Source organism: Etheostoma cragini, chromosome 5 (assembly GCF_013103735.1).
Source record: "Etheostoma cragini isolate CJK2018 chromosome 5, CSU_Ecrag_1.0, whole genome shotgun sequence".
NCBI classification, from domain to species: Eukaryota; Metazoa; Chordata; class Actinopteri; order Perciformes; family Percidae; genus Etheostoma; species Etheostoma cragini.
This window is the reverse complement of record NC_048411.1, coordinates 2,692,854-2,705,945: the sequence shown is the minus strand read 5'-3', so window position 1 is coordinate 2,705,945 and position 13,092 is coordinate 2,692,854. Positions and strand designations below refer to the sequence as shown.

The window sequence follows — 13,092 nt, the reverse complement described above, 5'->3', positions numbered from 1 at the left end:
CTTGAATACAGTTCCTATGAATACTCTAGTACGGGAAGAAGTATTTCTGTAGTTATGAAAAACATGTAAATATTTCTACAGTCTAGGAGGACGTCTCCATCATGTTGTTAGACTGAATGGGACATGAAGGCAATAATACATAACAGAACACAGTGTGTGTGTGTGTGTCTCCTTTAACACCTCTGCTCGGCTGTTAAACTACATTCCTCACACCTCCGAAGCCCAACTATGTTCACTCGCACTAAGCTGTTACCACCAGGTCATTCTTCAACGTTCCTCTGTCCAAACAGGAGAGGTGTTATGGAGACAGTGAAGCCAGAGCCGCTTGGTAGCCTACCAGGGGAGAAGATTTCCAGTCAGCGGACTTTAAGTCTGCAGGACAACGACACGGAGGCTGGATCACAGATGTGGTACATTGCAAATGAATATTATTGCCAAATGATGCTTGATGCTTCAGCTGGCTAAACTTTTTTTGGCTGCACTGACTACAAAGCACCAACGTTATCAAAAGGGGGAAAGTAGCACACCATGACACAGCAAGTGGTGAGATTAGAGTAACGTGTTACACTAATACTCCAGGTACTCTTGGTACTCTAGGTACTCTAGATACCGGCATGACTGCCCAGCGCGAGGAATCATCTAATCAAATTTTATTTTGAAATTATTATACTGATCAAAGGGCACATTTAGATCTCATACAGTGGCTAGAAAAAGTTTACACACCCATGCTAAAATTGTTTAAATAGAGAAATAAAAAAAAAACATCTTTTGGAAATTGATCTTAATGCCTTAATTAAAAAAACTCCAACCTGGAAAATCCAACCTTTTAAGGAAACCAAATTTCTTTGTGAATGAACAATGTATTGTAAATAAATAACAGTTCTTTCGCAAAATACAGGGGACATAAGTATACACACCCCTATGTTAGATTCCCATAGAGGCAGGCACATTTCTATTATTAAAAGCCAGTTATTTCATGGATCAGGATACTATGCATCCTGTTAAAGTTCCCTTGGCCTTTGGAATTAAAATATCATGCCTATCTCTAGGTATGCCCCCTGTAGCTTAAGGAAGAATATTTATTTATTTATAATACATTATTCATTCACAAAAAAACTGGTGTCCTTAAAAGGTTGGATTTTCCTCATTGTTTGGAATTAAGGCAACAAGATCAATTTCCAAAAGATGTTTTTTTATTTCCTCTTTTTAATCAACTTTAGCCTGGATGTGTTAACTTATTCAAGCCACTGTACATAGGCTATGATCTATAGCCTATTTCTTTATTTATAAAAAAGAGAATGTGTGATGTCAGAGGTTCGCCTGATGTGGCGTTGAACAAACTTATCAGAGAATCTGCAACTTCCTAAGAGAGAACGTTAGTTTGGGGACAAAAATGTGAAACTATCACCTGCCATATGGCTACAACCCTTCCAGTCCCCTACATCGCGGTCTGGTGTCCTCCTATGGGCTGGAATGGACGTGGAAGGCAGCGTCCAGATGTGACCTGATGTGCTTTGACTTAGTCTACGACAGCTTTCTTCTAATGAGCCACAAATGAGAGAAAGTGTTACTTTAATAAAGGCCAAATCAATGCATTGTCTTCTGAGCTTTCAGGGTTTTTTCTGACTAAAAGTTACAGTATACCCGATATGAGATTACATTCTAATATCAACAGCCTACAGTCTAATAAACTTTATGTCCAGGTTGGTAAAAGTGGTGTCTACAATTTGGTAGCACGACATCTAGTGTCACACATTATGGATTTAATAGAATTGCAGTTGATGTCTAATTAGATAAAACGGTAATTATAATTATTTTCAAGTAAAGGGACATTTGGTTTTGAATTTATATTGTCTAATAGCCTTCATTTTGGGTCTATTGCAGCATTATATGCAGTTTCTAATTTAGGTCTAAATAGGTTATCTGCAGGCTACGTGTTTGTATACTGTCTGATAAAGAACATATTGGTTATTTGTCTAATTTGATACAACTATAGAAATAAACCACACGCTAAAAGTTAGCAAAACATGAGTGGAGCCTCTATTAAGCTCTGAGGGGAGCTGCAGATTCTCTGATAATTCGATCAGTGTTTATTCATTGCCACAGGCGACACACAAAATGTATCATTTTATTCATTTAAGAAATAGGTATTGATTATAGAACAGATATGAATGTGTCTATTAAGCAGTAGGCCATGTCAGCATTCCCAGCATGAGCTGATCCACATTATGGCGTTGCGCGGGGCAGCTTGGTGAAAATAGACACATGTCTTGGGAATGGAAGAAGAAAAGTATTGCAAGGTAACATAAAACTTATTGCAAGGTCGGGGGGGGGCTCTAGCTCACCCAGTAAGAGTGTTTGCCCCATGTAGAGTCTGCAGCAGCCTGGGTTCCAATCCGAATTGCGACCCTTTGCTGCGTGTCACCCCCTATCTCCCCCCCACCTTTCCTGTCCATCCACTGTCACTATCAAATAAAGGGAAAAAGCCTCAAAAATAATCTTTAAAAAACCTCATTGCAATGTAACACAAAAGTAGTCCCCTGAAAAAAACTCTGGGGCTCAGTATACATTAGCTGCTATTAACATTACACACCCAGTATTGACCAAACTGTTGGTGATTGAGATGCATTGTGGGTAATGTAGGCACCAGGTTTTGACAATAAATAATAACCTGTGGAATAAAAAATATTGTATCTCAGGCACTGCTGCATTCATTTTAAACACTTTTTTCTACTAATCTGGAGTCCGACAATGCTACTGGAGTGTCATGCTAAATAGCTGGAGTAAAGAGAGCAGCCTCATGGACCATACCCCCCCCCCCCCCCCCCCCCCCCCCCCCCCCCCCACTACACACACACACACACAAAACGGAGCATCCAGTAATGTGCAGGCTCTGCTGGGGAGAGTGTTTTGCCAGGCACTGACCCAGTGGAGATCTGCGGCTATATCCTCAGTGGCAGGTTTCACACGCAGCTTGAGGGCCAAACCCACACATAACGGCCAGGCGTCTTGTTTGCTATGGTTCTCGGGCCCGTTTCAGATTACGGACGGGCTCTTTGAAGTTGGCTGACGGACAAGCAGGGTTTTCCCCCTGCTTCTCTGCCAGAAAGAGATTGGGTCATGCACAGCTCTGCCACCCACTGAATATCTTGAACGACCTCCTGAAGAAGACGTGTGCTCACTTATAGGCATCCGATCAGCGAGCCTTCGGGAAGCTAGAACAAAAACTTCACTGTGAAATATTTCCTGATTTCACAGCAAAGTCCATGCTGAAGTACAAGCTTCAGTGTGAGACTTTTAGAAAAACTGATGTTACCCCCTACCATTGTTTCATCAAAGACCATGACTTAGAAGTTATAAATGAGCTATAAATAGGTCAACAGACATCGGCACCGGACTTTAATCCCAAATCATCCTATGATTTAGTAAATTTTCACAAACATCTATAGTCTATCATCATGTCAAATAACCCATTGATTTTCAGTTTATGTAATGCAATCTAGTTAAAGTGGATTAGTAGTCTACAAGTAGTGTCTGGGTTAAGTGTTGAGTTCTGGTACTATTACCAGAAGGCTCGTCAGTGCAAGACAAAATTAGAGTGTGTCAAAGAGAAAAATGCCTTACGTCTTATCAGCACAGGGCATTATATAAAAACAATCAGGTAGCAGCTTCTGACTTTTAGCCGTCGCATTCAAAATGATGTTAACGGCAATGGGTCATATCAGCTGTCATCTTTGATCTAAATAAAAATCTTAGCACCTACTAGATTTCTGTCAGAGCTTTCAGACCCATCCTGGATCCTCTATCATTAGATAGAGATGATGGAAGTGAAGCCAATGAGCAAGGCAAAGCAATTTAGTTTGAGAAACTGTCATTGATACTGATGGGTTTGTAATTTTTTTTTGTAACATTTTTAACACTATGATTTTATGTGAGTTCATATTAAGCAACATCTCGTCTCATGATGACACACGAAGATGGTGCCCTCGCTCACAGACAGAGTTCTCTGTGATGATCCTTCTCTGTCATGGCCCATTGAGCAGTATAACGTCTGTAACCAAAACCAGAGCCTAATCCAGCCAGGACAGTCTGGCAGAGGCCAAACCTGGCAGACTGCAGCACCGCACCATAGAGATCACCCTAACACAGGTCATAGGGATGGTGTAAGGGACTGAAAGTCACAGTCAGCACCACACAACGTTGGGTTGATGGTGTTCATCACACACATCGGAGTCCATTGTGTTTTGAACTCAGAATAAGAAAGTTAGAGATGCTCATCTTTGTGTCTGATGAAGTTATAATAAATAAAGAAATAGTCACAAACAGCTTTGTCAGCCAGTGAAAAAAACCTGAAGCAGCATTTTCCTGCACCTAAAGTGAGAAACTCCACCCACTGTTGCTGTTACTCCAGTCCCAACGTGTCAAGGAGTAAATCAGTTCGGACTCGGCCTGGAAGGCTTCAGACCGCACTGGTCTAACAGCAGGAACATTATTGACGCTGCTACCTTTGATGCGTCTCAGAGACTTTACAAACCTGCAGACATCCTGCAGGTGTCCGCGGTGCGTAAAAGAGTAGCCCGACAAGTCGTGCGTAAAAGTTACTCCTTCCCTTCGGAGACCATGCGCGGCTTCTCGGAGCCACGCGCCTTTCCAGCGCGAGGCGGAGATGGAGCCTGTCTCGGGACTATCTTGGTCTCACCCGATCCCGGTCCTGATGCAAGCGTGGACCCGGTGAGCCACACGGAATCCCCGGAGCAGTCTCCGGTTCTGGGCAGGCCTCCTGGCACTCTGCAGAAAGAGGAAACGACAGAGGAGAGAGAGCCAAAGGTTTATCTGGAAGCTAGTGACCTTTGGACACAGTTCCACAAATGCGGCACTGAAATGGTCATTACAAAATCCGGGAGGTACAGTTAAAGTGCAATCAGTGCGCATGGATGGACAGTTGGAGAGTTGGACGGGGCTTTATTCAATCTTGTCTCTGTCTTCTCCCTGCAGGCGCATGTTCCCGCCGCTCAGGGCCCGCTGCACCGGGATGGACACAGAAGCCAAGTATATTTTCTTGATGGACATAGTGACGGCGGATGACTGCAGATATAAGTTCCACAACTCCCGCTGGATAGTGGTGGGGAAGGCGGATCCGGAGATGCCCAGACGCATGTACATCCACCCGGACAGCCCGGCCCCGGGCGGGCACTGGATGTCCAGAGTGGTCAATTTCCACAAACTCAAGCTGACCAACAACATTTCTGACACGCATGGATTCGTATGTTTGGGTTCTGAAACTGTAACGAACTTGTGCCTACAATATTAATAATAAGAAAAGGCTTTATTTGATCTAATAATAATAATAATAATAATAATAATAATAATAATGCTATAAAAGAATGTGTAAAAGGTCTCTCTGCTGATTTCTAACATGTATAAAGATATTTGCTGTCATGTATGATGTCATCCTTTAGAATTGAATACTATCTTGATATATTACAGTTCTCGCTAATATCTGTATAATTCCAAGATAAATTAGGTATAAATTATTTTGTTATATTGTTTGACCTGATGAGTGTGTGTATATTTTTGTGCGTGTGTGTGTGTGTTTGTGTGTGTATGTGTGTTTGTGTGTGTGTGTGTGTGTGTGTGTGTGTGTGTGTGTGTGTGTGTGTGTGTGTATGTATATGTGTGTGTGCTTGTGTGTAGACCATTCTGAACTCGATGCACCGATACCAGCCCCGATTCCACATCGTGCAGGCCAGCGACATGCTGAGCCTCCCCTACAGCACCTTTAGGACCTATGCATTCTGGGAGACGCAGTTCATCGCAGTCACAGCCTACCAGAATCACAAGGTAGTCATTAACCCCTGACCTTTCAAAAAAAAAACTCCCATCATTTACTTTAGTTTAGCTGAATAGTTATAATCCACTGATAACATCTAATAACTCATAATAATTATAACCCGCTGTGATATAAAGATATGTCTCTACCTCCTTTCTTTCAGATAACTCAGCTGAAAATAGACAACAATCCTTTCGCGAAGGGATTCAGAGACACGGGCAACGGAAGACGAGAAAAGAGGCAAGTCATTCTTTCTATTTCACAAAATATACCCAGCCATATTAGCTTCATGTTTTTTCCTAATTATTGTCATGCATGTGCTCTGAGCAGATTATCCAGAGTTTTTAATCCAGCAAAACAATGTCAAAGAGTTGTTACATGTCCACGTTCTGCCCATTCAATTTGATTTAAATATAAATACACAAATGTCATCCTACAACTACGTTTTTATATGAGACTGGGTTGCATACAACATGCACAGAGTGAAAGTACACATTATGCAGAAAAGTGTGTTAGTATTATTATTGTTGTGTGTTATGATAGTATTTAGCAGATCATTTTTGCTGATGCATTCATGTGTTGAAAGCTGCATTTAATAGAGGACTTGTTTCTTCTAAAGCAGTGATAAAAACTTGATCTGTAAAGTTTTTCTCTAGCTACCAGATACATGAAGCAGAGTAAAAAAAACATGGAGTACATGGAGGAAGTAGGAAATATTAGTATATAAAAATCTATAGAGAGTCATTTAGATTTGTCATACTTTCATTCATAATATTTTCTGTAAATCTTGTTTTAAGTGAGTAAAATATTCTAAATTATTTATTTATTGTACAGTGTAAATATATTCTAATAATATACACCAAATATTTGATTCATCATTATCAATAAATCTGCAGATTGTCTCATTGTGATGCATTCTAGTCCAAACAACAACGTAGTAAATGTAGACGCAAAACAACCTTCACACTTTGATGACATATTAATTATTAAATACGATATGAAGATTACTTTATATATCTGGAGACATTATTGTATTTTATGTTGGATGTTAAAGGAATTGTGTCTCTGGAACTGAAACAGTGGTGTAGAGAGTTCTGAGGTAATTGAGGCTGTATATAGCATATATGTACAGTATATATATATATACAGTATATATTCACTGTGTATACTGTATACATGTATTGCGTATGTACTGTATCTATAAAAAAATTTGAAACAAATCAAATATTTTCATATGACAGAAATCCTTATGTTAACAGCAAACTAAAAAACTATTTCACTTTCAGGGACATTTTTTTTAATTATGTAGCATCCAAAGATTAAAGAGTGCAACCAGGTTAGTCCACACTGTAAACCCTGAATGAGTGGCTTCAGTAGAATGCACTCAGACGGGACACAGACAGAGTGTCCATGTCCCCGCCGGGACAGGCAGGACACTGTTCTCTGAAGATGATGAAGACACATTTACTGTAGAAATGATCCACTTCCAATCCATTGCTGATTCTAGAATGAGGATTTGAACCATCAGCAATTTTGATTGTTTTTACTTCAACAGAATTATTATCAGTCAATTATTCCCCTTTTCCTTTCTCTAATAAGGAAACTAGAACATTCTAAACAACAGTCTAAAGAGATGAGGCTGACGGATATGAAATCTGAACCTGCAAAAGAATCATCTGCACAATATTCAGACAATTCCAAATCTTCAGGTGAGGAAAACCTTCATAATACAACTTCCTTCAGTGAGTCTAACAAATATGAATCCAAAACCAACTCTCGCATCTATCTTATCTATCCAAGATGTTCATGGAAGCAGCAGGGACAATGCTGATAATGTTGAGGACGATCCTTGGCAAGAGTTGGGCGGATGGAGAACTAAGCCGGAGGTTTCCCCAGCAGAGAGGACACCGAGAGATTGGGGCCCCAGACAAAGCCCTGTCCTCACAAGATCCCCCAAACACTCAGAGACACAGCCGCTGGGCAGGCTGTGCAGAGGATCAGTGTGTCCACCGGACTATAACCCAAATCTGTGGGATCCCAGTATCTCCAGCAGTCTTCTCCACTCGGCTCAGGCTAACACCTGGACCATCGCGGGAACAGGAAGCAGACCGAGCCTGGCATCAGCGGGCAGGACTCCAGGACCTCCAGGGATCCCGGTGCAGGTACAAAGACGGCCCACAAACCAGTAAAACCCCGTTTTAAAACACACAAAATACTCACAGAACACATCATTTTTAATGGCACTATTACTGTATACTGTAAATTAGACATATCACATTATACCCAATATAATCCATATTAATTCATTAATTAGTATCATTTTGCTTTATTCAAAAACTTAAATACAGAAGAGGCAGCAGTAAAGTGTACACTGTAACAAATTTAACATAAAATTTACAATAACTTACTTTTAAAATTGTGAATTCTTTTCTTTTTACAGTAAAGGTAACATACTTCCATTTACAGTATTTGATGTATTCATTGTAAAATACAAAACAATTAAACACAACATAAGTTTAAAAAAGTAAGAATAAAGTAGTTTACTATTAACAGTACTTTAGTGGCTATGTTGTGATTTTTTTACAGTAATGCTTTGATTACTGTAAATTCAACTGTAATACTTTGAAAAGGTTGTAATGTAACTTTTACAGCATTCTACTGTAAAAATCATATACAGTGCTGTTACTGTGAAATCTGACTTTACATTTCACAGCCATTATTTACAGTGTACTTAACACTTGATTAGGGTTGTGACATGTTATCATATACAGGGTTATTATTAGTGCAGAATAATGTGTAAGCAGCATTGTGATGTTGTAGCCAGTCGACTATTAACCATTTCATATGCAACACCAGTGTCACTGGTATTGATTAATCATTTGCTCTGACATGTAGCGAAGTAGAATTCAAAGTAAAGTACCCATGCTTTCCATTCCAACGTTTTTTTTTAAGCGAGTGTGAGGCGGTCCGTTGAAGTCTCATATTAACTGTAGACACAGAACGAGGACTGTTGATTTGACCTGTTGAGAAGCATCTATAATATATTAAATATACTAAAATCCAGTATGAGCTGGAGGAATGAAATCTGTTTCAGTGTTCATACAGCACCTGACTGTTGATTTAATCTGGACAATAAATACAAATATGAACCTATCCTTTGATGTTTAAGGCGCATTTTCATGTTACAAATTCATGTTATTTATGTTGTATAAACTCATGGCTCTTTATGTATTACCTTAGTCTACAAAGTTACAAGAGCTGGTAAATGGATGTGGAAGAGTACAACATTTTTCTCTGAAACGCTTTAGAGTATTAGAAGAAAGTAAAGGGCAACTGTCCTTTTTTTAAAGTTTTTGGGCCTTTTCCCTTTATTAAAGTGACAGTGGATAGACATGAAAGGGGGATGACACATAGCAAAGGGCTGCAGGTCGGATTCGAACCCGGGCCGCTGCAGGACTCAGCCAACATGGGGTGAACGCTCTTACTGGGTGTGCTTTTATCCATTGCAGACCAACTGATATTCTGTTGTATGTACTGTTTCCATGGTAACAGGAGCTGGTGAGCCTCTCACACTTTGGAGGCTTCCTGTTTTATCCCTACACCGGCTTCTCTGCAGCACCAGTCCACTACCTCCTCCCACCTATGCGGTCCCGAGTGGATTTCAGAACCGATCCGAGCGTCCCCAGCCGGGACTACGCCCCCCCTCCCATCATGTCTTCATCCGCTCCTGGTTCGGCGGGGGCTGGACTGAAATATCATGCCCTTGATTGGCTAATGCTAACCACGACAGGGCAGAAAAATTCAGTGGACACAGAAATTGAGTTTAAAAGCTGAAATTGAAAATGAAATTGATCACAGACAGGGTGAAAATATGAACCATTCCCAAAGTAAATTACACTTAAAAAATGTCAGTTTCTCCAGTAAAACTTAATTATGAAGTTGGAAGCCAATGTTTAAACTGTTTGAACACACACACACTCCTTGCATTTAAAGAATTGATCGATCTGTCTATGAGAGTGTGTTTTTGTGTGTGTATTATGGCGTCAGTATACTACCTTCACTTTAAAAGGGGAGTTGATGTGATGTATTGATATTTTGCTTTTCTATTTTGGCAACTTATTTGTGCTGTAATACCTAAGTGCAAGGAATGCTGGGATACGCGGCCGTCTGCTACATGCGAAGCGGTCTTTCACAGCCAGTGTATTTGAGAATACATCACATAAACTGAGCCATTATGTTCATGCCGGGATGAGCTGATATAAACAACGTTTTTTGTTCAGGTTGTTACATTGTTTTAGAGATTTGAAAAGGTCAACCATCTTGGTTCATGGAACTTGCAGATGTCCTGTCGTTTTTTTCCTCTCTGTACAATATTGCAGTTATTTTACAAAAAAAAACTCTGATAAGAGTACTTTTAAAATACTTAGTACAGATTTTGATCCCAGGGAGGAGAGGGGGCGGAATGAGGGAGGAGCCATGTTACGTTATACACTTTCACTGGCGATCACATCATATCCATGTTCGCAAAAAATTAACACAATTCTGTATTGCATTAGACTTAAAACTAGCAATTGAGACCATAAACTCATTGTGAAAATGTTTCCTGATGTCATACTGTACGTCTTAAACCTTCTCACAGACTTCTACAGAAACCAAAACTCCTTTTGCAACCGCATGTGTCGCTCCCTGATGGAATTAGGATAAAATGCAGCCATATACTCTTGCAAAGTTGAGGGTCCTTCCAAGTTGGGTCCAGGCAAGGCTCCTCGTCATTCGGAGAACACGTAAGTGGAACAGGATAGCGCGTGCATTTCCAATTTTCTAACTATGGGGTTTATTGTCACGAAGAGTTGTGATCACTCACTTGCGTCGTAAAAACTTTCCCGTTGTCTGTTGCAACGGGATGTGCCGTTTCCATTTTTTTATCGCCACACGCAAACGCAACACATGCGGATCCACTTACGTCAGCACGCTAGGCGCCAAATCCGTCCAGTGCGAAAGGCGCGCGATAACAACAACAAACGCAGCAGCAGTCCAGTGTTGGTGTTCTCTGTCGGCTGTTCAGACTAACGCTTCCCCTCAGAATGTCACAGCAGGCAGGATACTCACCCAGCTTCAAGCGACCGGCGGACATCATGCGAATGAGGAGGAAAAGAAGCCTAAGCGACGCCGGACAGGGCTCCACTAGCAGCCCGGGACAGAGCGACTCATTCCCGGTGGCCGCGGCGGCAGGTGTCCGTCCCTTCTCCCCGGGCCCGCTGTTCAGCAGTCAGCCGCGCTCCGGAAGAAAACGCAGGAACCCGTTCGCTAACATCGAGAACACTTACAGCCCCCAAAAGAAATGTCTCGTCTATGACGACGAAGCCGCTGACACTTCTTACAAAATGAAGACGTGGACAGACAAAGAGGGACACGAGGCTATGTCAACAGAGACGCGAGGAGGTTTAACTCTCACCGCGAGGCTGACTGAGGCAGAACATCAGGGACATGTCTCCAGCAAGGTCCGTTACCAAAAACTATCTTTCTGTATAACGTATTATGACCGTTAAGCCACTTGTTGCTCTTCAGTAGCCATTTGTCAGGCTTCTTTTTCTAGTTTAAGGCAGCCGTCTGTCTCCCTGTTTCGTGAAACTTATTTCTGTTTGACACCAATAGATTTAAATTAATGAATTAGTATGTGTATGAAGCCATCCATAAGATTGAAAGCTTGCATGGAATTTTCTGGAAATACTTTGAGTTAAACCCTTGTTAAGTTATCTGTGAAGTACTGTGGAAGTTTGAACAACTATCAGAAAAGAAACCACTGGGTTACTGATAATGTCAGAACTGGCACGGTGGTAAAGTTTGTTCTGTTATTTTCATTTTATAGAGTTACTTATTTGTGTTAATATTATTTTTCTTTTAACCCTCATGTTGTCCTTGGGTCAAATTGACCCGTTTTTCCTATATCAATGTTCTTTTTAATTCCCCAAAATAACATGATTAATTCCACACAACGCTCTTGGGGCGTCTTATTACATTTGATAGTGTTTTGAAATAGTATTGTGTAAAAGTTGACATATTCCAGTCTGTGATTATCAATCAACATCCATTCCTTTAATCTTAATCTAAATATTTCCTAATTTCTGCTTTTCTAACTCAAACATTAGGTATAATTTCCTATAAATGAGGTTCATTGACCATAAATTCCAAAAATAACTGTAAAAAAAAGTTGACAAGTTTGTGTAACATATTGTTGAAAACTTCAAAGTGACAAACATTGAAAAAAAATCAAAGGTTTTGAAAAAAAAGGTACAAAAATGTAAGAAAAAGTTAAAAACATCATTATTAAGCATCAGCAAAAGTGTTGATTTTCAATTCTGAAGGGAAGACAACACAAGGGTTAAATAAAAAATGATTATCTTTTGCTCTTTACTATTGCTGTGTCCTCTGCTGTAGAAGCGTCTCTTCTCTGGAGACGACTCTCTGTTTGAAGAAGAGGAAGAGGAGGAGGTTAAAGCTCCACTGCTCAAGGTTGGACTCACTGTTTAATTTTTGTACAAAATGTCAGTCTGTCTCCACGTGTCTGCCTTGTTGTAAACATCGCCGTGTCCCCCAGAGTCCCCAGGCCATCGCTCCGGCCTCCATCTCCCCCCCTGTGTGCTCCGAGTACCCGGCTGACTGGAGCCTGAAGACCCGCGTCCTTTTCACCTCGCCGCTCACGCTGTCCTGGGCCGAGCATCCCAAAGCTCAGGAGGAGGCTGCAGGGCTGAGTCAGCACTGCAGAGCTCACTTTCTGTCTCTGCCTCACAGTCTGCAGGTACTCTCAGAGCCCACTTCCTGTTTCTAGGTGACAGTCTGCAGGTACTCTCAGAGCCCACTTCCTGTTTCTAGGTGACAGTCTGCAGGTACTCTCAGAGCCCACTTCCTGTTTCTAGGTGACAGTCTACAGGTACTCTCAAAGCTCACTTCATGTCTCTAGGTGACAGTCTTCAGGTACTCTCAAAGCTCACTTCCTGTCTCTGGGTCACAGTCTGCTCTAAGTGTTATTGTATATATAGACAAAGATGTGCAGGTTTAAGCAGATGGTTAAAGTAACGTTACTGGAACCAGGATGTAACTGACACTGACATTTCAGCTTTACAATAAATCTTAAACTGGATATTTCCAGTAGATGATGTCCAAACAGAAAGTAAAGTGCTAATTCACTTTATGTTGATGGCTGTAGTCTATAATGTAGCCAAAACTATCAACTATAAGAAAAGAACTGTGAATTTTCTGAA

General features: G+C 40.9%; 3 protein-coding genes across 5 annotated transcripts in view; all 3 read left to right on the top strand.

Annotated features, from left to right (window-relative positions):
• Nucleotides 1-292: 292 nt before the first annotated feature.
• On the top strand, nucleotides 293-6,178 carry LOC117944976 (T-box transcription factor TBX3-like). The gene is made up of 5 exons (XM_034872206.1): nucleotides 293-410; nucleotides 4,996-5,263; nucleotides 5,695-5,841; nucleotides 5,994-6,074; nucleotides 6,161-6,178. Exons 1-5 carry the CDS (start codon nucleotides 301-303, stop codon nucleotides 6,176-6,178), a joined length of 624 nt encoding a protein of 207 aa, XP_034728097.1. The 5' UTR covers nucleotides 293-300.
• Nucleotides 6,179-7,434: 1,256 nt separating this feature from the next.
• Nucleotides 7,435-9,801, top strand: LOC117945464. The gene is made up of 3 exons (XM_034872947.1): nucleotides 7,435-7,539; nucleotides 7,631-7,992; nucleotides 9,383-9,801. Exons 1-3 carry the CDS (start codon nucleotides 7,464-7,466, stop codon nucleotides 9,662-9,664), a joined length of 720 nt encoding a protein of 239 aa, XP_034728838.1. The 5' UTR covers nucleotides 7,435-7,463; the 3' UTR covers nucleotides 9,665-9,801.
• Nucleotides 9,802-10,580: 779 nt separating this feature from the next.
• Nucleotides 10,581-13,092, top strand: part of LOC117945458 (protein downstream neighbor of son homolog) — a 9,017-nt gene continuing 6,505 nt past the window's right edge. For all 3 annotated transcript variants that reach the window (XM_034872941.1, XM_034872942.1, XM_034872940.1), the window contains exons 1-3: nucleotides 10,581-11,331; nucleotides 12,269-12,343; nucleotides 12,429-12,629. In XM_034872941.1, the coding sequence (XP_034728832.1) occupies nucleotides 10,915-11,331; nucleotides 12,269-12,343; nucleotides 12,429-12,629 (693 nt within the window). In that variant the 5' untranslated portion in view covers nucleotides 10,581-10,914. The remainder of the gene's footprint in view (nucleotides 11,332-12,268; nucleotides 12,344-12,428; nucleotides 12,630-13,092) is intronic.